Below are 18,665 nucleotides of genomic sequence, written 5' to 3'. Positions count from 1 at the left end.
ACAGTTTTGGGGCCTGTTAGAGTTGGCGGTGGGCATGAGATACGGCTGCTGGGCGTGGGAGACGCGGATCCAGATCCAGATCTGGATCGAAACCGAGGCGGGAGCGACGACAGGGAGTATGAGTAGTGATGCGTCTGCGCAGAGGACGGATGAATGTATGGATGTATGGATGAAGAGTCCCACAACGCTCGCATGAAAATGAAGGTCTGTCGTATGCGAGCAATTAGATATATTGCAGCGACCATGCACTCCGACAATTACAAGAGGAGAGGGGAATCTGTGCATGGGCTAGGCTATACACCACGAGTTAAATAACGGATTACATCTGAAGCACGTATGAGAGGGGGGGGTCTTCAAGATGATGATGGGAAAGATCAACAAATGTACATGCAGTGTGGGGGTGGGGATAGGTGGGTTGAGCGACGATCAAAATCAAAGGCGGCGATAAAGAACAGAAGCAAAAACTAAACTCCATGAACGGGTCCAATCTGGCGATGAGGATCAACAAACAAGCTCTATGATGCGGAGAAGGGTGGGGGATATGGGGGGGGGAGAGGACGGCCGAGACAACTACAGCCTCGGGCTCTAAGCAAGCAGCGTACATGAGGATGCCAAAAAGAAAGAGAGGATGGGCGAGCAGCCGCGATAGATAAGCAGGCCGGCGGCAGACTCTCTTAGTGTAGCAGCTGATAGGACTTTGCAGTCACAGAGGCAGAGTGGATCAGCTGGGCAATCTCATGGTCGGAGAGGCCGACGGAGCAGCTCACTTGGCGGCTCTTCTCGCAGTAGAGGTGCTTTCGCAGGGCATCGGCACGAGCAAAGTGCTTGCCGCAGCTCGGGCAGCCCCAGGCCTTGGCATCCTCGCCGCCATGGACGGAACGCATGTGGCGGAGGAGCTCTTGCTTGCGGCGGAAGAGGGCGTTGCACTCGGTGCAGGCGTGCGATCGCACGTTAGAGTGGCAGCTCTGGTGCGAGCGCAGGTTCTGGCGGCGGGTGAAGGTGGCATTGCAGCCCTCAAAGTTGCAGGCAAACTCGCGAGGGGCCTTGAGCGAGCCAGAGCTAGAGGAGAGATCGGCATCGGCCTCGAACGGATCGAGGGAACTTGAGCGGTGGTGGTGGTGGTGATGGTGCTTGAAGGTCGTGGCGCTATCGCGCGAGAGCTGCGGCGAGGACATGGGTGAATCGAGGGAAGAGTAGACCGAGTCCATGCTGAACTTAGGGAACGAGGGCGACTTTGGATACATGGGCGAGACATCGCGGGAAGGCGGCGGCGAGACAGGCGCATGGAGCAGGGCCGCGGAAGAGGACGAGACCGGGTAGTGATGCTTCTGGTTGTGCAGTGGGGTGAGCAGCGAGTGATAGGAAGGCAGCGAGAAGCCATGGAAGGCATCGGAGGCATCATAGGATCGCGAGGGCGAGTGCGAGGGCGAGTGTGCGGGCGAATGGTCGCTGGGGTGGCCATAGGCCGACTGGGGCGAGCAGGCAGAAGGGCAGGCCTGGTGGGCAAGCGAGCCATCGGTGTTGACCAGATCGGTGATTCGGATTCGGCTCATGATAGAAGGATGCGTATGGGAGGAGGAGCGTGGGGGTGGCGCGATCGGGGCTGGATGCGAATGTGAGGAGCGAGAGGGTTGGAGAGAGAGAGAGATGCGGGCGAGTGCTCGACGGACGGTGGATATATATATGCAAAAGTGGGCGATAATATAGCCCGGACGGACAGAGAATGGGGGGATGCGATAGGTGCTTGGTGTGCGCGGATGGCGATGGAGCACAGCAGATGGAGCACAGCAGGAGGCGACGGGCGCGGCATGGGGCTTTATAGGCTGGGCCGGGCTTCGGCAGCCGGGTCAGGATTGCCTGGGACCCACGACGGAGCCAAGCTTTGAGTTGAGCAACTCTCACACGCAAGGCCGGCGCTGTCGCAGTAAAGGGCACAGCGCCGCAGAGCGCAACAAGGCGACAGGAGCAAGCCCGAACTGGTGCGCACGGGGGGGCAAAGGCGTGGATGGGGCGGCAAGGATGACCATGGCTGCACCCGCCCAGCGAGCCGAAGCACATTCCACGGCAGCAGCAGCAGCACTGGCGGGCGTGGGGGAGGGCAGCGATGCATGCGATGGGTGCGATGGATGCGATGGCGTTAATGTTAAAGCACGGGTGTCTTAACAACATGGACAGCCGTTAACGACACGGGCACTGCGAGCAATACCGACAGTGTTAACAGCACCGATCTATGAACAATATCCATCACCGTTAACAACATCAGCAGCCATTAACACACATCACAGCCACTCTCCGCCCCCCAAACAAAACAATCGCAATACAATCGCCCATCCCACTCCCAAACGCAAATGCAAATGCAAATGCAAACAACCGCCACACAAAGCGCAAGGCCATGTCCAGCTGCATGCGCCCACCCGCTTTTTTTTCTCCATGTCGATCCCGGCCTCTGGCCAGCCAGCGGGCGCTTCCCGTTGGTTGCTTGTCCGCATCAGCCCTCAGGGCTTGTTCGTCCGTGCGCTCTGGTTGGCCGGGGGTCCTCGCCCCGGCGCCGTCGCCATTGGCCGGCCGTGGGCCTTGTCGGTGCGCTGACGTAAGGCGGCCGGGGTGCCATCCTCCTCGGCTGGCTGGGGGGGCGGCGGCGGGGGAGGCAAGCCCAGCTGCGCATGGGTGGCGACGACTGGAGCCGGTGCCAGCGCCGCCGATGGCGTCGACAATGCCCACGGTGTCGATGGCGATGGTGGTGGTGGTGGTGTCGATGGTGGTGGTGTCGATGCCGGGGAGGGTGCAGGGAGCGTTACCATGTCGCTACCATGTCGTTACCATGTCGTTACCATGTCGTTACCATGTCGTTACTCGGTCGCTGACGCTGGATCGCCAGTGCAACCGCTCTCTGTCCATATCGCCCACTGAGGTATTCCCGCCCTCGAACTTGAGCTCTGTCTTCCCCCCTCAGAGCTGCACAACGCTCAGCCCAATCCTTGGCATTCCCCGCCTGGCCCTCTGCGCAATCTTGGTCGATACTGTATGCGCATCCTCCCTGGGCACCAGACCTCCCTTGGCATCTGGGCTGGGGCTTCTGTGCGCCCTGCGCGTGTGATCGTTGCCTGCTCCTTCCACCAGCCCGCAACCATGCAACCATACATCTGCTCTCTTCTCCTGCGGCCGTGTTCATTTCGAACGGCGCCATCTCTTGTCAGAGAGAGCGTATATAGATTTTTGGATCGAGGAGGGGATTTGGAGTATTGGAGTAGTGGATATAGAATGTAGCGACGATCTGTGGGCTGGGTTCTAATGCACCAGCCCATGGTCCATATCACACATTCAGTACTCCATGAACCATGCCACCCATGCCACACCGTTCATACCACATTGCCCATACCACACCGCCCATACCACACCGCCCATACCGCATCGTCCATCGCCTCGAATACTCCCATCCGCCCGCTGCCCACGCCCGTTTCCCATGCCGCTGCTCTTTGGCCACCGTCGCAGTGCTGTGCCGCCATTGGCGTGGCACCAGCACCAGCCCGATCGCTCCTGTCGCACCACACCGCCTTCGGGTTGTTGGTCGCTTGACTCTCCACGCGAGCGTGTGAATCGCAATCCGAGCCATCGACCACCAGCCCGTCCGCTGGGTCACTCTGGGCTGGAGATCTCCTGGCTCAGTCGCTGCCACATGAGCCGGACGCTCGATTTTGTGGCTGCTTCAGGCTTATCTGTCCTCGCCCTCCCTGACCAAGACCGACGATCTCACCTCCCCCGGTCGCCGCGAGCAGGCATGAACAAACCCTGGGCTTGACTCTGATTCAGATCGTGCCCGCATCCGCCACCCCATTATTCCTCCCCGGGTCGCCACTTCCCTCATTGCCATATAAGGCCGGAGCAAGTGGTCGGGCAGGAGGAGGAGCAGGGGAAAGGGAGCATGCATCCGAGTCAGTGCACTCAACCGACCAAGAGGAACAATTGTCGACGTGTGCGTGCGGACGGCATGGCCTTCCACTGTCGTCCATCCAACGTCTATGCACATCGGTTGCATGCTGTGACTTTGTCCTGACTGTGCATGTGTCCAGGGACGCCTCAGTTTGCTCTCCTCCCCCCCGGATGCCCATGCGCTGTCGCCGACGCCATGAACCATGCCGCTTGCTTGTTGAGTTGGTGGGCTGTTGGCTGGTTGTTGACTTGGCGGGTTGTTGACTTGGGGGCTGCTTCCTCTCTTTCCTGCTTTCTCAGCCTCTCTCGGTGCCAAGCCGCTTCGCAGCAAGCACTGCTGCGGAAACACTGATGAAGGAAAAAAGCAGCAGCAGCAGCCGCAGCAGCAACACGGCACTGCCATGGCTTGGGATGGCCCGAGATGCCTCTTTGTCATGACTTGAGATGGCTTGAGTCAGAGTCCCCGCGGAGGCGTGCAACAGAGCAGCAGAGCAACAAGCGCCTGCGAGCCCACCACCAAGCAAACAGGAGACGAAGAAGAAAAAAAAACACCCCCGATATGCACACGCCGCGCCGCCCGGCTCGGTTCGGATCACCCTGGCTTCATGCACGGGAAGCGAGTGACGACGTCCTCTGATATCCGCTGCTGCAATTGAGGGAGGTGATTCCACACCCAAACATATCACTTACAAAACACAAACATATCACTTACAAAACACAAACATATCATACACAAAACGCAACACAGCACAATTCACAACGCAAACACAAACACTGCATGTCCTGCGATGTTGAGCCAGAGGGCAACCGACTCTGCCGAGGAAACAGGAGGCGCCCGTGGCTTGCTGTGGCCTGCGGTGGCAGGAAGTTGTAACGGTGGAGGGCTGAAGGGCGGTGGGGCGACATGTCCCTGCTGAGGCGGTGCCTTTGCGAGTCCGTGCCTGCTCGTGTGAATGGGGGGCTGGCTCTGCCGCCCTTGTGAGCATGTCTCGGCACAAGGAGGGTCGCTCTGGGTCCCCCCGTCTTTGGCTTTCCCAGAGACTGGTCGCCATCCCGACGAAGGACATCCCGGCTTCGGAATCCCAATGTCCCGATGCCCCCCCCTCTCGACAAGGAAAAAAAAGTTCATTCTCCGGCGATGGCCATTGGAGAGGGGTGAGATTTTCGTGGAGATGCCTTCCCGACCCCCTCCCGCCGCGCTGGTGTGGAGGGAGGGAGAGAGGGAGGGAGGGGGACAGCGCAGTACTTGGCTCATCTCTTGTCGGCTTGCGGGGAAGAGAGGACGAGGGCAAGGCCAAAGGACTCGCATGTCCTTTTGTCGTGGGAATGCGCTGTCCGTCCGTCAGCCCAAGTCTTCCCCCATCGACCTTCCCCGCACCAGCAGCGCCGCCGTTCCTTCAGGATCCTGAGCAAAAAAACCCTTTGGCCAAACATGGCTCGACGGAAAGGGAAACCTCGGCTGACCAGCAAGGCACATGTCCGCCCCGCCCCGCCCCGTTTCCGTCCCGTCCCGGTCCTGTCGCCCGCTCATCAGCCAAGTGTCGTCATCGTCATCGTGTTATTGCAGTTTGCTGTCCTGCGTCATGTTTGGCTCCCGGTTTGCCCTCTCCCGCCCCCATGCGTCAGTATGAGGCAAACGGTGCCGATCCGTCGCCCACGCTTTCGCTTTGTTCTCACTCATGTTGACCCCCCCCCTCCTCACACTCGGGCTGACGCTCTCATCCACCAGAAAAGACGGGAAAAAAAAGTGAGAGGGTACCCATGCATCCATCGCATGCGTCGATCGCCGGGATGGCGGCCGGAGCGAGCTCCGGCTGAATTCAGAGTTTGTCCTCTCGGGGCTGTGAGCAAGCGTCATCCATCGCAGTGACTGGAAATGACCAGGGTGGGTGGATGGGCTGGTGCGGTTCCGCCGGTGGGCTGGTGCTCTGGTGCGTTGCCGTGATGGCGGTGGTGTGTGGATGGGATGGCTGGCACAGTCTCGTCTGGAGGACCATGATCCCATTTTGAAACGGATCGCCCTGTCTTGAGCCAGGGCCGTCGCTGATTTACGGCCTGAATGCACATCGCCTATCCCTACCACGACCAAGCAGTATGCCAGGAAGCCAAGCGGCTCGAGAAGGCCGAGCATCTTGATATCGATACACCATGGGATTGTCCAGAGGGCTGAATGCATCCACCACACTCACACATCGAATGCATCCACCACACTCCCGCATCGAGACATCAATACCAGTCGATCGTCGCCACAGGAGATCGATCGGGTGTATTCAAGACCACGCTTCCTGAAACCAACCAAATCAGAGAGATTGCCAACCAGGACTGGAAACAATCGCGCAGCCCTGCCCACTAGGGGGAGGGGTCCCTACGGAAGTTCAGCAGGCTGGCTGCAAGCCTCTGGATGCCAGAGTAAAAACGGATCACTGTCCCGTTTTGGATTGACTGTAATAAATAGATGAGGGACGCTTCATGCGCGTCTTCCAAAATGAAGAAACCCAAGGGCAAAGAAAAAGAAATGAAACGAAAGGAAGAGAAACGAAACAAAAGGAAAAGGAAAAGAGGGAGAGAGTAGTTTGCTCTGTTGTGATCAACATCCCTCGGTTGTACATACGACTTGTGGAAGAGGAAGAAAAAAAGGAAGGAAATGACGAGGGGAGGAGGAGGAGGAGGGCTCCTGGAGTGGACTAGCCAGTGCAAGAGCAAGGTGGGAACGGGAGTGGGGAGAAGAAGCCCGGGGAGGGGGGGGTCAGCCACTGGTCTCTCAGAGATAGGCATTCCAGGCAACGGTCGTCGGCTCGGGCGGAGCAATCGTAAATTGGCTCGGAACAATCACATCCTCCATCGGGATGTTCAGTCGTCGACACATGGGGTCGGCGCCGACGACGTGAGGCGGCGGGATAGGGGCTACGACCGGAGCCATGCGTCCGTCGAAACCTGGGCCGGATTCCTGCAGGCTGTGGCCGTTGTCGTCCGGGCCGGACATGTCATAGTCTTCGTAGCCCTGTCCGGACTGATGGGACTTTTCGTGCTTGCGTAGCGAGCGCGAGTGGTAGTAGGCCTTGCCACAGTTGGGAACCGCGCAAACGAAGGGCTTGACGTTGGAGTGGGTCTGCATCGGGCAAGACGGATAATCGCGCAGCACATGTGTGAGCAACCACAGACGAGCCAGCAGGAATCGCACAAGCAGCGCTCTGCAAAAGACCACGATATCATCCTTGAACTCTCGCTGCAGCCAGAAACCCCGCTCCGCCCTCGAGTTCAATTGGATCCGCCAACCCAGCAGCTCCCTCTCCCGACCCGGATTTGGCTCGCATCCAGGACCCAAACGGACATCCTCGTGGCCTTACCTTGATGTGTGTGTTGAGTCCGTCCTGTCTCGAAAAGGTCTTGTCGCATCCGGGAACGGTGCAAGCAAAGGGTCGCTCGCCGGTGTGGATGCGGATGTGGTTCTGGATCTTGTGTCGCTTCACGAACGGGCGGCGATCGCGGCCGCATCCTTTCCAGTCGCAGATATAGTTGGGCTTGCCACCCTGAAAGCAAGAAAGTGGCCGGGTGAGTCAATGTGGCATGTGCTAGGCTGTTGCCAAAGGATGATTCTGCTGCCAAGGGGTCCTATATCGTGCCATGACCCTGCAGCAATGCCGCGATCCTGCCCGACATGTCACGATCCCATATCGATCGAAGCAGCGTGCTCGGATGCGGACTCGTTGTACCGCCTCTCGACAGCTCCGGCTCATGGACATCGATCCCACTGCGGCGTGCTTTGGTCCGGACGAGCAGCGATTGCACCCACACGCCTCGGTGCGGCGCTTACCCCGACATGCTTGTCCATGATGTGTGCTACCAGGTCGTTCATGCTTGTAAAGATCAAGGTGCACTCCACCCACTTGCATTCGTGGCTTCGCTTCTCGCCGGTGCTGCCGTCGTCTAGATCATCGTCCACGTCCTCGCCAGAGTACTCATCATCATCGTCATCGTCGTCCCTGGGGAGGTTCTTGCCGTCGTGATCACGATCGAGGCTCGGGTCGGACTCGACCTTGGGCTGGGCAGCAACCTGGGGCTTGATCACGCCATTGATTTCGGCTTTGGCGTTGGACGAAATATACATGTTGGACGGGCTCGGGCCGTAGGCGCCTGCACTCGACTGGACGCCGAGGACATTGGGACCGAGGTTCATCTTGGCGGCGGCATATGCGGCAGCATGGTCTCCGGCGGCGGCGGCGGCGGGGTGCGGCATCTTGAGCTGCTGGAGATGTTGCTGGTGCTGGTGAAGAATGTGCTGCTGGTGCTGGAGATGCTGCAGATGCTGCAGATGCTGGTACTGCGACTGTTGGGCTGGAGGGACCTGCGTCGACATATACGCTGACTGGGCGGCCTGTGGGTCGATGGCTCCAGGGCCGGGATACGGCGCGTTGCCATCATAAGAGGTGCTGTGTTGGCCGTAGACAGAGACTTGGTGGAGGAACGGGGTGCCCATGGCAGTGAATGAGGCTTGCAACTGGCCGCCGGCCGAGGCCTGGGCTGCCAAGTAACTGGGATGGACAGGCTGGGCACCCCCGGGCCCGTAACCCTGCATGTAGCCATCGCGGTACTCGGCTGTGGGCATGGCACCTGGGTAGACAGATGGGGCAGCAACATCAGGCGCACCGGTGGCGCCCGATTCTGCTCCGGCGATACCAGCGCCGACGGAGGGAGCCATGTCGACAAACATCGAGGCCGGATCGGCCGAGGAGCCCTGGGCAGCAGCGGCCGGGTCCTGGGAGAAAACGGCGGGAGTCTGCGAGTCGATTGGAGGGTTCATGTGGAAGGGCGGATAGGCGTTGGGATCCGGCAGCTCGGCAAGACCGAAATTCGAGCCGTTGCTGTTGTTGGTGTGGGTGCTGTTGGCGACGGACGAGAAGCTGGCCTCGCGCGAGAGCACCAGGTCCTTCTGGGAAGGCGGGAAGCCAAAGGCCGGGGCGGCGGGAGAGCCATGGTCGATCGAATCCAACTGGGGGGGCTGCATAGCCGGATCGAAAGAGGCCGAGTTGGACTGGAAGGCCATGGCGTTGGCATCGTTGTGGAGGGAGTACTTGACCCGCAGGGTCTGGAGGGTGTTGGGGCCGTTCCACTGGTCTACAGAGTAAGGGGTTTTCTTGCGGTTGATGCGGTCGAGTGAGGGATGGCGAATGGGGCTCGAGTCCAGGTGTGCGGGATAGACGGTTGGATCGGGCGGGAAGGTGACGGGACCGGAGGAGCCAAAGCCCTGTGCCGACGCAATGCTGCCCATGGAAGCGCCTCTCCGGTGGCCAAGATGGGGGCGGTGGCCGTGGTGGTGGGTGGCGCGGGGCAGGGTTTGGCTGTGGGTGCCAACGATGCCAAAGGAGCCGTTGTCGCTGGTGAGGTGAGGTGACGGCGAGGCGGTAGCGTACGGCAAGGGATGGTGGAAGGTCGGCGAGCCAGATGGATAGCTGGCCATGGAGTTGGTGCGCTTGTGGTTGCCGGCATGGGGCAGGGACGGATCTAGCAGCGAGTGGTCTGCGGTTGGTGTGAACGGAGACTGGATACCCGCAGGAGCGACGAGTGTCGACGGATCGAGAGTGAGGGTTGTCATGGCCGAGTTGATGGACGCTGTCCGGCGATGGCCCGACACAGGTAACGAGCCCGCGGCGAAGACGGTACTAGATGCGGCGGTTGTGAAGGGCAGCACTTGTGGCTGTTGTGAGATGGGCTGAGAAGGCGGTGGATTGGACATGGCTGTTGGAATGTGTTGTGACGGAATCTATGTTTGAGCAAACACAGGAACGAAACCGATGGTTTGCGAGAGTGTGGGGAATAGGGCTCTGTGGAAACAAGCGAGAGAGAGAGAGAGAGAGAGAGAGAGAGACAGCAGCGGATGGGTTAGAAGGGTGCCGAGCCAGAGGACACGAGCAAGAGAGGCAGTCTCAGGAATGGATGGGAGAAGTGCGAGGGAGATTGAGGCGATGTGCAAGATGGATTGGGGGGGGCAATGTGCAGGATGAACACCGTGGCCATCAGGGTGTCTCTGGGCCGATGCGTCCCAAGATGAAGGGGACGAGAGGTCGGAGGCAGCGGAACTTTGGTGGCCCCGGGCCAACAGCAACAACAACAACAGCAGCGGCAGCAGCAATGGCAGCAGCAATGGCAGCAGTGACAGCAACAACAAAAGAGACATGGAGGCGGGAGGATGGAGAGGGAGACAGCGGCTGAGAGACCGCCCCGACCAAGACCACGGTGGGAGATGCGACGAGGGCGGTGGTGGAAGGCGAGGATATGAGCGCAGCGGCAGGCGGCAGGCAGGCAGGCGAGCAGGGGAAAGAGAGAGAGCCCAGGCAACATGGGGTCGATGGGTCTCGAGCCAGCAACGGCGATGGAGCGATGCGGGAGCAGCAGGGCGTGGCATAGAACAGCAGGCCACGCTCGCCAGAGACGCACCACGGGGGCGACAGCCGAGAGCGATGGCAGACAGATGTGCAGGACGGAAGCGACGCTGGCCGAAGAGGATGGGCGTGGCGATGGACGATGGACGATGGATGTGGCGATGGGACGATGGAAGGCGAAGATGGATGGATGGCGACGGACGATGGAGACTCAAGCCGGAACAGGAAAGCGACGGGGTCGACGAGACGAGAAAGGGAAAGGGCGCCGCCGGCTGGGCTTTGCGATGGGAAAATAGGGGGTGGGAGGGGCTCAGGACAAACGGTGGGTGGCAGGGGCGATACAGCCGACAGTGCGAGGCCGACAGTGCGAGGCCGAAGCACACGGACAGCGGACGGACAGACAGCGGACGGATGTCGTGAAGGCGTGTGGGGAGAGCGAGACCGGGCAAGCGTCTGGCGTGGGGGGGGGGAAGACGCTCTGGCGGTGGACGATCCTACCTGGCGAAGAAGGCAATCTAAGTTCTAAGCAACCCCAGAGTCTATGGCGGCAGCGGTCTAAAGTTCGCAGGTGTTGGAAACGGGCTGTCGAAAAAAAGGGAATGGGGAGAAGCACGCTATATAGCGTCGCCACAGCGCAAACGTGAGCAGCAACGGCCGTCTCTTTGGGTTTGTTTGTGTCGAGCTCATGCTTGTGTGCGACATGGGTGCGCGCCATGGGGCGGGGGCATGAGCGGCGGGCGCAGCCAGTTGTGCTGCTGCGTTGTTGTTGTGCTGTGTTGTTGTGCTGTTGTGCTGTGCTGTTGTGCTGTTGTGCTGTTGTGCTGCGATTGTGCGTGTCGAGTCCCAAATGTGTCCGACACAGATCCGTGCTGCGCAGCCGACAAGCAAATGAACACACAGCAATGCCGACAAGCAAGGCCGACTCATATCATTGCCTTTGCAGAGCAGCATCAACACAGGCACCACAAGATCTGACGCAATGCACCAACAGGAGCACCAACAATACCACACAACAGCACCAACAATACCACACAACAACAGCAGCACACCACACTGCATTCTGCCGACAAGGCCATGTGCGCGCGTGCCTCCACGCAGCAGAGTTTGTCCCCATTCGCCGATCCTGCCGCCATCTGCCTTCCCCGGCCCTTGTCCCCCCTGCGGCAACAATTCCTTCCCCGCCACCGACGCGCCGCCACCGGCCCTTGCCCTCACCAGTTTGCCGGGCCCGTTTGTCGCCGCGGCTGTGCCGCCTGTGCTGTTGTACCGCCCAAAACACCTTCCCACGGCCCAAGCGCTATTTCGGGGCCCCAATTCCCTGGTGGCCCACGCCCAGGGCCGCCCCATTGTTTGCGCATGCCTGTGCTGCTGACAAGCGCTGCAGTCGCATGTCCTACAAACAATGGCCCTTCGCTCTCTCGCCCGAGGAGCAAGGGCACCGGTTCCACACCATCGCCGTCCGTCCCTCGGCTTTGCCCATTCATGCTCCCACAGGTCATCTGGTCCTATGCGCGTCTTGGCGGGAGCTTGGCGTCGTTGCATCGGTGCGGCGTCATTGTGCATGGCTGTTGGGCTGCGACCGAGCCACAGCACAGCAGCCGCATTGACGTTTCATGCACAGATTCATGGATCCACCGCCAAGTGATCCATCTCCATCTCCATCTCCATCTCCATCTCCATCTCCATCTCCATTTCTATCATCAACGGCTCGACCAACACGCTTACTGCCGTGTTCTCGCCTGCTCCTTCCTCATCTTCCCATGTCACCCTCCTGGTCCCGACGCGACACCCTCCAGGCTGTCTCAGAGCCGCCATTTCCGCCCCACTCCTAAACCAGCCCGCCATTCCTGCAGGAGTGTCCCCATCCGGTCCGGCGTCGAAATCTCATCGGCCCTTGCCACCTGCGGCCCACCTGTGGCCCACCCGTCCGCCATCTAAACAAACCCACTCGCAACCCAAATGTCCCGATTCCGCCCTCTCGGCCATGCAGCCGCCATGAGCTCGCGGTCCCAATCCTTCACGGCACCATCACCGGCAGCAGTCCTCGCTGCCACCAAGATCCAGGCGTGCTTCCGCGGCTTTCGTGTGCGGCGCCTGCTGCAGAAGCAGGCCGTCGCAGCCACCAAGATCCAGTCCGTCGTCCGGATGCTTCTCACGCGTCGCAGCACTCTCAGATTCATGAGTCGCCGGAGATGTGTTCTCGAATCGCACTCGCGTCTGCTGCAGACCCGAGAACGCACCCGCCGCAGAGAGCAAGAGCTGCAGCGCATCCTGCATACCGAGCCCGGCAAGCTCGCGGGTGCCGATGAGCGCCTCCGTCATCGGGCTGCCATTCGCATCCAGTCATGGCTTCGTGGTTGTTGGGCCCGTGCCAGGGTTCATGAGCTTCGTCGCCGCTTCCCTGCCGGTCGAGATCCCCGGCGGGCCGGGGCCGATATGCGCTCCTCGCCGACCCTGACAGCCGACTGCCTGAGCGACCATGAGGATCCGGCCGCTGGGCTGTGGGAGCATACTGTCCAGCTTGAAGTCGTGCAGAAGCTGATCCTCGACAGGCTCCACAAGGCCAGGGCCGCATCGGCCACAGCTCGATCCTCAGGCGACTTGCTCGTTCACGGCACAGAGCGAGGCATCCACGAGCGTCTGCTCTACGCCAACCGCTTGCTCGACGACTACTACAGCCCAAAACGTCTGCCTCACTTTGCAGACGGAGGAGGCTTTCAGAGACCCGGTGGCATGTACGATCTATCTCATGGAGTCTACAGCTCCCGCAAAACAATCCAGCGGATGCACGACTGGATGGAAGGTACAGAACCGGCTTGCCCTGTTCCATAGCCAGAGCCTGGCACCCGCCTTCAGGATGAGATCGCCACAAACTGACGAGATGGCCGCAGATTCGCTGCTCACTCCTGCGCTTGGTTAGGAGCATGACCCACCAGGTGCTGGCCGCCACATTCACATTCGATTCGCACCTCCCTCTCCCACCAGAAGTGGATGGCTGGCTTGACGATCCCACAGAAGCGGTCCGCCAGCTGCATATCGAGCCTCGACACAGACTGCTCGTCCGGCAATGCCACAATGCTGCCCTCCGGGATGCAAAGAAGCCCTGGTGGGAGCACCTGGACCAAGCCAACCAGAGCTTCCAGGACGACGCCGACCTCGACGACTGGATCCGGTGGAACTGGGTCGAGTGTCGTCTCGACGGTGATGATCGCGATGATCGTGATGATCGTGTCGATTTACTGGCATTCCAATAAAAAACGGGACACCCTGGTTCTTTGACCATTGATCACATATATTGTCACCCAATACCATCGCGCGCTGGCCATGACTATTCTGTGATGCGGTGCAATACCGTCATCCATAGCCTGAGAAACGTTGCTTCCATATTCAGTGTGTCCAAGATTGCTATTCACCGCTGGCACACCGAGACCAGTGCAGCGTCAAGGCAAGGGCCATTGATCCAGCCCTCGGAGGCAGCGCTTGGCCAAGTACTTTGAGCAATTCAAGCACCACCATTCCAGAGCCAGGTCGCGCCAAACCAAGCACCGGCCAGGACTCTCCCTCGATCTCGCCAACCGATCCTGCTGCCCTATCGCCTCTCTGCATCCGCCATGGCTGCTGCCCTGGCCAATCCTACCATCGACCAGCTTCTGCGGCAGCTCAACTCGCTGTTTGCCGATGCTTGCCGACAAGCATCGCTGGTCGCTCCCGACACCAGAGACCCCGAACCTTCTGCATCAACTGCACGCTCCTCTGTCGGCACAACCGCAACCGCCCATCCGTTTGCGATCGAGACGGCCAAGCTGCGGGAGGAGTGGACCAGCCTCCTCGACCAGATAGAGGATATCCTGGCCACGTATCGAGACCATGTGCTGCCGGCCATCTCCACGCCTCAGGACATCAAGACGTTCAATGTTGTTTTGGGTGTAAGCTGCCCCCGATTTGCTCGACTCCGTGGCTTCGAGGCTGTCTTGGCTGCATCGCTGGGACCATGTCGACCGCCTTGGCCGCACCGAATGTTGAATCTGATATCGGCGATGTCATACACTCTGAATTAATCACCAAACTCGCCCCTATCGTCGGTGACTTGGAATCTGCGCTGGGCTCGCCGTCCTCCTGAACGCTCGTCCACGATCGCCGACACCATCGCATCTCGTTACCAGGAGCGGGCCAACGCCCAGGGCACACTGTCGCTGACTCAGAGCGCCGTCGTAGACTGCGTAAATGCACTGCGCGAATATCAATCGGCCCGTCCTGTGCCGCTATCGCTTGCCATGAACAAAGTCGAGTCGCTGTCCAAGCAGCTTGGGTGAGCTGCTCTCGCCCAGCGATCCATCCGGCCATGGCTCTGCAGGCTTGCACCCCATCGGCATCGCTGCACTTACTGCTCCAGCTACACCTTTCGCAACTGACTCTTGTCTGCCCTCGCACGCCGTCGGCTTCAGCCTCCAGATCTTCCCAAACTCACAGGAGGATTCCGACCTCAAGACCGTCACCATCTGCGGCTCCTACTTCCTCGTCGACGTATGTTGAAGATCGCTGCCGAGCCATCTATTGCCCCAGAGGTCCTGGTGGAGCCATTGGACGGCCCAGACCAACGTCGCTTTTCTTGGGCAAGCCTCATGCGGACGATCACTCTCGGCCGCCATCCAGCATGCTGCGACATGCGCTGTTCCCCGACATGATTCCTCCCAATAACACTCTGCCCGCTGCTCGGGCAATACCCGCTTCTCTTGGCCAATGGGCGACCCTTTGCCGCAGATCCACACCATGCCAGACGGAACGATACCCAAGATCAATCTTCAGTACACCAATGACCAGGACTTGCCCCAATCCGACACATCTGGGACTTTGGTAAAGCTACCACACATGGCTTCTCGAAGCAAAGCCAAGATCGGTGTGCTGATGGAACCGAGGCTGACTACCAGTGGATCGCTGACGGGGAGGGGTGTGCCGTTTGCTTGATACTGCCGACAGAGCACCCATTCGGACAAGTTCCTCTTGGAATCGACCAGGTAAGCATCGCATTCCATCTGCCTTGATCGATCCAGGCAATGCCAAGCCTATCCGGACATTGTCAAGAAAGCGACCGCGGGACGAGCATCGGATGCCATTTGTGTGATTTGGACACCCAGCGCATTTAGGAGCATTATGCCTGTCCCTCTGGAAGGGCCGCTCTTATCACTTGCAAGTTCCATGCGAGTCCATATGAACTAGATCGCGTTGGTCATCCTGAACATCTGCCTGTGATTCCATACAGCGACTTTAACACTTTCCAAGACATCCTCAAGTACTTTACATTCATCGACAACATCCCGTTCGAGCCCAAAGACCGCAACTTTGATATGTTCCAGGTTCTGCGGGCCGTCAAAAACGATCTTGCTGCCATCTACAAAGAGGAACTGTGGGTTATGCCTTGCAATCGGGATGATATTGTGCCGATTTGTGTCGACTTGTGGTGGCCTGCTCCTGGGGCTCGGGGTTTTCCGATAGCATCCATCTTATCTTATCTCATTTCATTTCATCCGACTCCATCCCCTCAATTATGTCGAGAAGTGAGCACAGCCTCAGCGATCACTACAGCATCATCCGACATGGCCACGGAATCCCGCAGTACGACATTGGTAGATTCGGTCCGTCGTGCGTGTACTGGATCACGCCAGAGTCCTGTCTTGATCTGAATTGGATCGAAATGAAGGAGTATAAAGGTTAGTCAGGACAGTCCCAAGCACCTGTACCAGTGGCGATCTGCTCTGTTCCAGCAGCTCCCATCTGCAAAGCCAGCGTATCGGCTCAACCAGCCTTGACCTGGCCTCACCTGCGTGAGGGATCGCCCCAGGAAGTGCTTGCTTACCATCTGCCCGGCCTTTGTCTCCGCTCGATCCCTTGGTCGCCCCTGCATCAGATCATATTCCGGACTTGAAGGAGATCACTGGTGCATACAGGGCCTTCATCTCGATCAAAGCCTCGCCAGAGCCGCAAGCCTTTTGCTGCAAGCCTCTGGAGAACTACCTGCTGACCTCTCAGGGCAAGAACATCCAGCCCTGGATCGGCGATTTGTCTGCCGAGTAAGCCCCTCGACATTTTTCTCAATTTGCACCCTCCCTTCTTTCTTCCCTGGACTTCTTAGGCTGCAGCTTCATTTCTGATAGGGAGGTTTGCGTCTCTGGCAATTTGCTTCACGCGTACTGACAGCCCGACGACCCACTCAGCTCGCTTCCCACTGTCGAGTCGACCGGCTGGCGAAACCAGCTTCGCTTCCAGTTCTTCAAGCCCGAGACACAGATCAGCATGATGGGACGCCCCGTGCTGGTTGCCAACGCCGCCTTTGCTCTGATACTGGACCCACCAGTGTTCTTGACCCGGAATGCTGCACAAGCGCTGGCAGAAAGCGTCGGCATGCACACACCCGGTAAGTGAGCGATTCACTTGACCGAGCCTTTCGTACAAACTGAATGTAACATGACTCTGACGGCGGCGCTGGTGCGTTTGGGTGTACAGCAAGCATTTCGACCACAGCCGAAACATCCACTCAGCCTCCAAATGTGAATGAGCATGTGCCGATAGAACCGACAGTAGCTTCCACGCTCGAGGAGGTCCTGGTCAGTAGATCGCCGATTTGTTGGTGCCGAGAGCCGTTGCACATGGACCTTGCTTGACGGATAACTTGGTCGATGGCAATACCGCCGACCAAGTGCTCGGTGCCTGTCGAGCGATCGTTTGGATGACGGGTCCGTCGACTCGATCCCACAGCGATCCCACTGACCATCTCACATGCGTGTTTTGGTACAACAGGCTCGCAGCCTCACTCGTGAGCAGCCAGATCTTGAGCCTATGGGGATTGCATCGATGCGCTTCCGAACGGTGGGTGCCAACAGTGTCGTCCCCGAAGATTTTGCATGAAACAGACTCTGGTCAACAGCTATAGCCTGCCAGATCAATGGCCGAACGATCACTCACGATCCCTGTCGCCACAGACCACGGGCAACCTCGTCCAGAACATATACTTTGCAGCCCGATCCCGCCACGAGGCCGTGGAAGTTCGACACATCCGCTTCCAGAACCCAGCCCAACTATTCCCCATCTTCCAGGTACGTGTGCTCGGCCAACATCAAGACCAAATCAAGCACCAGCGACACTGCCACGAGATTGCACTGAGTGGACTAACGCTGCTCCGATTCCACTCCCCCTCGTTTACGTGCAGACCCTGAGAAAACACATTGCCTTTAGCGCCCTCTTCCAAAGCTGCTTCAACGAGTTTACGCTCGAATCGCCACACAACCTTCCGTCGAGTATGCATCCGTCGGTCATGCCCCACTACGGATGCGGACGCTCTCTGCTGTGGAAACGAGCGCATCCTCGGTCCGCCGTACCTTTGACACTCGAGGCGACCTGCTTGACGGCCCTGTGGCGCCTGCCCAAGACCCGATTCCGTACATGATTCCTCTGACGTATCCGCCCATCACGCTGCTCTAGGCACCATATCCTCCAAGATCATCCTACAGCTTACCCACTGGCAGCCGCCGGACTCGATCACGTTCTCGCTGCTGTCGGTTCCGGTCTTCAAAAAGGTCCTGCTCAAGTTCCAGATCTCGGATGAGATCGACCTGATGCAGCCTCGGGATGACTGGATCCGGTTCGAGATCTACACCAAGACACCCGAGTCCAAGGAGCCCTTTGCAGTCAACTTTGACGAGGCCGACCACGCCAAACTCTGCGATCTCATCAACCGGTCGGCAAACATCCCGGTCTTTGTGTGGGCGCTCATTGAGAAACTGGGCCTGTGAGCCGTTTGCGACACAGATCGTGGCTGCCCGATGGCCACGAGCTATGCATCTGATGTGGTTTGGGTGCTCGTTTTCGATTCGGGGAACATGGATCGAGTTGTGTGCAGTCGACCCATGAGATTGCCTGGGCACACGCTCCATATAAACGAATACATGCACCCTCGATGAGCAGGAGCCGTGGAGGGAGAGGTAGATCAAGCATACTGGCCGGCATCGCTCCTGGCGGCTCTGCCTGTCATGCTCGCCGCTGCTGGGCGGTCGTGCTGGTCTCGGCGAGCAGGTCCGAGAAAGCGCGAAAGGCCCAGGCCCAACCACCGTCAATCTGAAACATCGCCGACATCCCTGCCCGCTTCCTATTGCCGAAGGAGCTCCGTGGGAACCTATTCTCCTCGATCTCTGCTGGTCGGTGCACCTCCTTCCTCCAGGCCGTCGTCTGCAGGCGCATCCTCACAGCCCGGGCTCGGTCGCTGCTATCTGGATTCGAGTCCCGTCTGGGTCACCGCCAGTCGTCCCAACAGACCCCTCTGTCTCTATCCGTCCTCCATCCAGCTCTTCCAAATTCTATTCC

The 18,665-nt window shown here is 59.2% G+C and overlaps 4 protein-coding genes across 4 annotated transcripts; 2 read left to right on the top strand and 2 right to left on the bottom strand.

Moving 5' to 3' along the window:
• Positions 1–214: 214 nt before the first annotated feature.
• On the bottom strand, positions 215–1,777 carry BJ171DRAFT_524288 (uncharacterized protein). The gene has a single exon (XM_053112569.1). It carries the CDS (start codon positions 1,551–1,553, stop codon positions 675–677), a length of 879 nt encoding a protein of 292 aa, XP_052962641.1. The 5' UTR covers positions 1,554–1,777; the 3' UTR covers positions 215–674.
• Positions 1,778–6,691: 4,914 nt separating this feature from the next.
• BJ171DRAFT_571507 (uncharacterized protein) lies at positions 6,692–10,555 on the bottom strand (the record flags this gene model as incomplete). Its single annotated transcript, XM_053113678.1, has 4 exons — positions 10,095–10,555; positions 7,745–9,666; positions 7,278–7,460; positions 6,692–7,156 (listed from the first exon to the last, which is right to left on the bottom strand). The coding sequence occupies exons 1-4, from the start codon at positions 10,267–10,269 to the stop codon at positions 6,692–6,694; spliced, it is 2,745 nt and encodes a 914-aa protein (XP_052962640.1). The 5' UTR covers positions 10,270–10,555.
• A 1,738-nt stretch (positions 10,556–12,293) lies between these two features.
• BJ171DRAFT_603000 (uncharacterized protein) lies at positions 12,294–13,596 on the top strand. The gene is made up of 2 exons (XM_053115157.1): positions 12,294–13,113; positions 13,296–13,596. Exons 1-2 carry the CDS (start codon positions 12,306–12,308, stop codon positions 13,562–13,564), a joined length of 1,077 nt encoding a protein of 358 aa, XP_052962639.1. The 5' UTR covers positions 12,294–12,305; the 3' UTR covers positions 13,565–13,596.
• Positions 13,597–13,866: 270 nt separating this feature from the next.
• On the top strand, positions 13,867–18,271 carry BJ171DRAFT_524283 (uncharacterized protein). Its single transcript, XM_053112568.1, has 14 exons — positions 13,867–14,236; positions 14,474–14,619; positions 14,756–14,834; positions 15,072–15,164; positions 15,288–15,325; positions 15,571–15,714; positions 15,867–16,018; positions 16,216–16,378; positions 16,523–16,722; positions 16,812–16,912; positions 17,106–17,174; positions 17,288–17,401; positions 17,515–17,602; positions 17,787–18,271. The coding sequence occupies exons 1-14, from the start codon at positions 13,922–13,924 to the stop codon at positions 18,095–18,097; spliced, it is 2,013 nt and encodes a 670-aa protein (XP_052962638.1). The 5' UTR covers positions 13,867–13,921; the 3' UTR covers positions 18,098–18,271.
• Positions 18,272–18,665: the final 394 nt, after the last annotated feature.

The sequence above is a fragment of the Polychytrium aggregatum genome (genome assembly GCF_025602895.1).
Source record: "Polychytrium aggregatum strain JEL109 chromosome Unknown BJ171scaffold_55, whole genome shotgun sequence".
Taxonomy (NCBI): Eukaryota; Fungi; Chytridiomycota; class Chytridiomycetes; order Polychytriales; genus Polychytrium; species Polychytrium aggregatum.
Note: the sequence above shows the minus strand (reverse complement) of the source record. Positions and strands in the feature narration are given on the sequence as shown.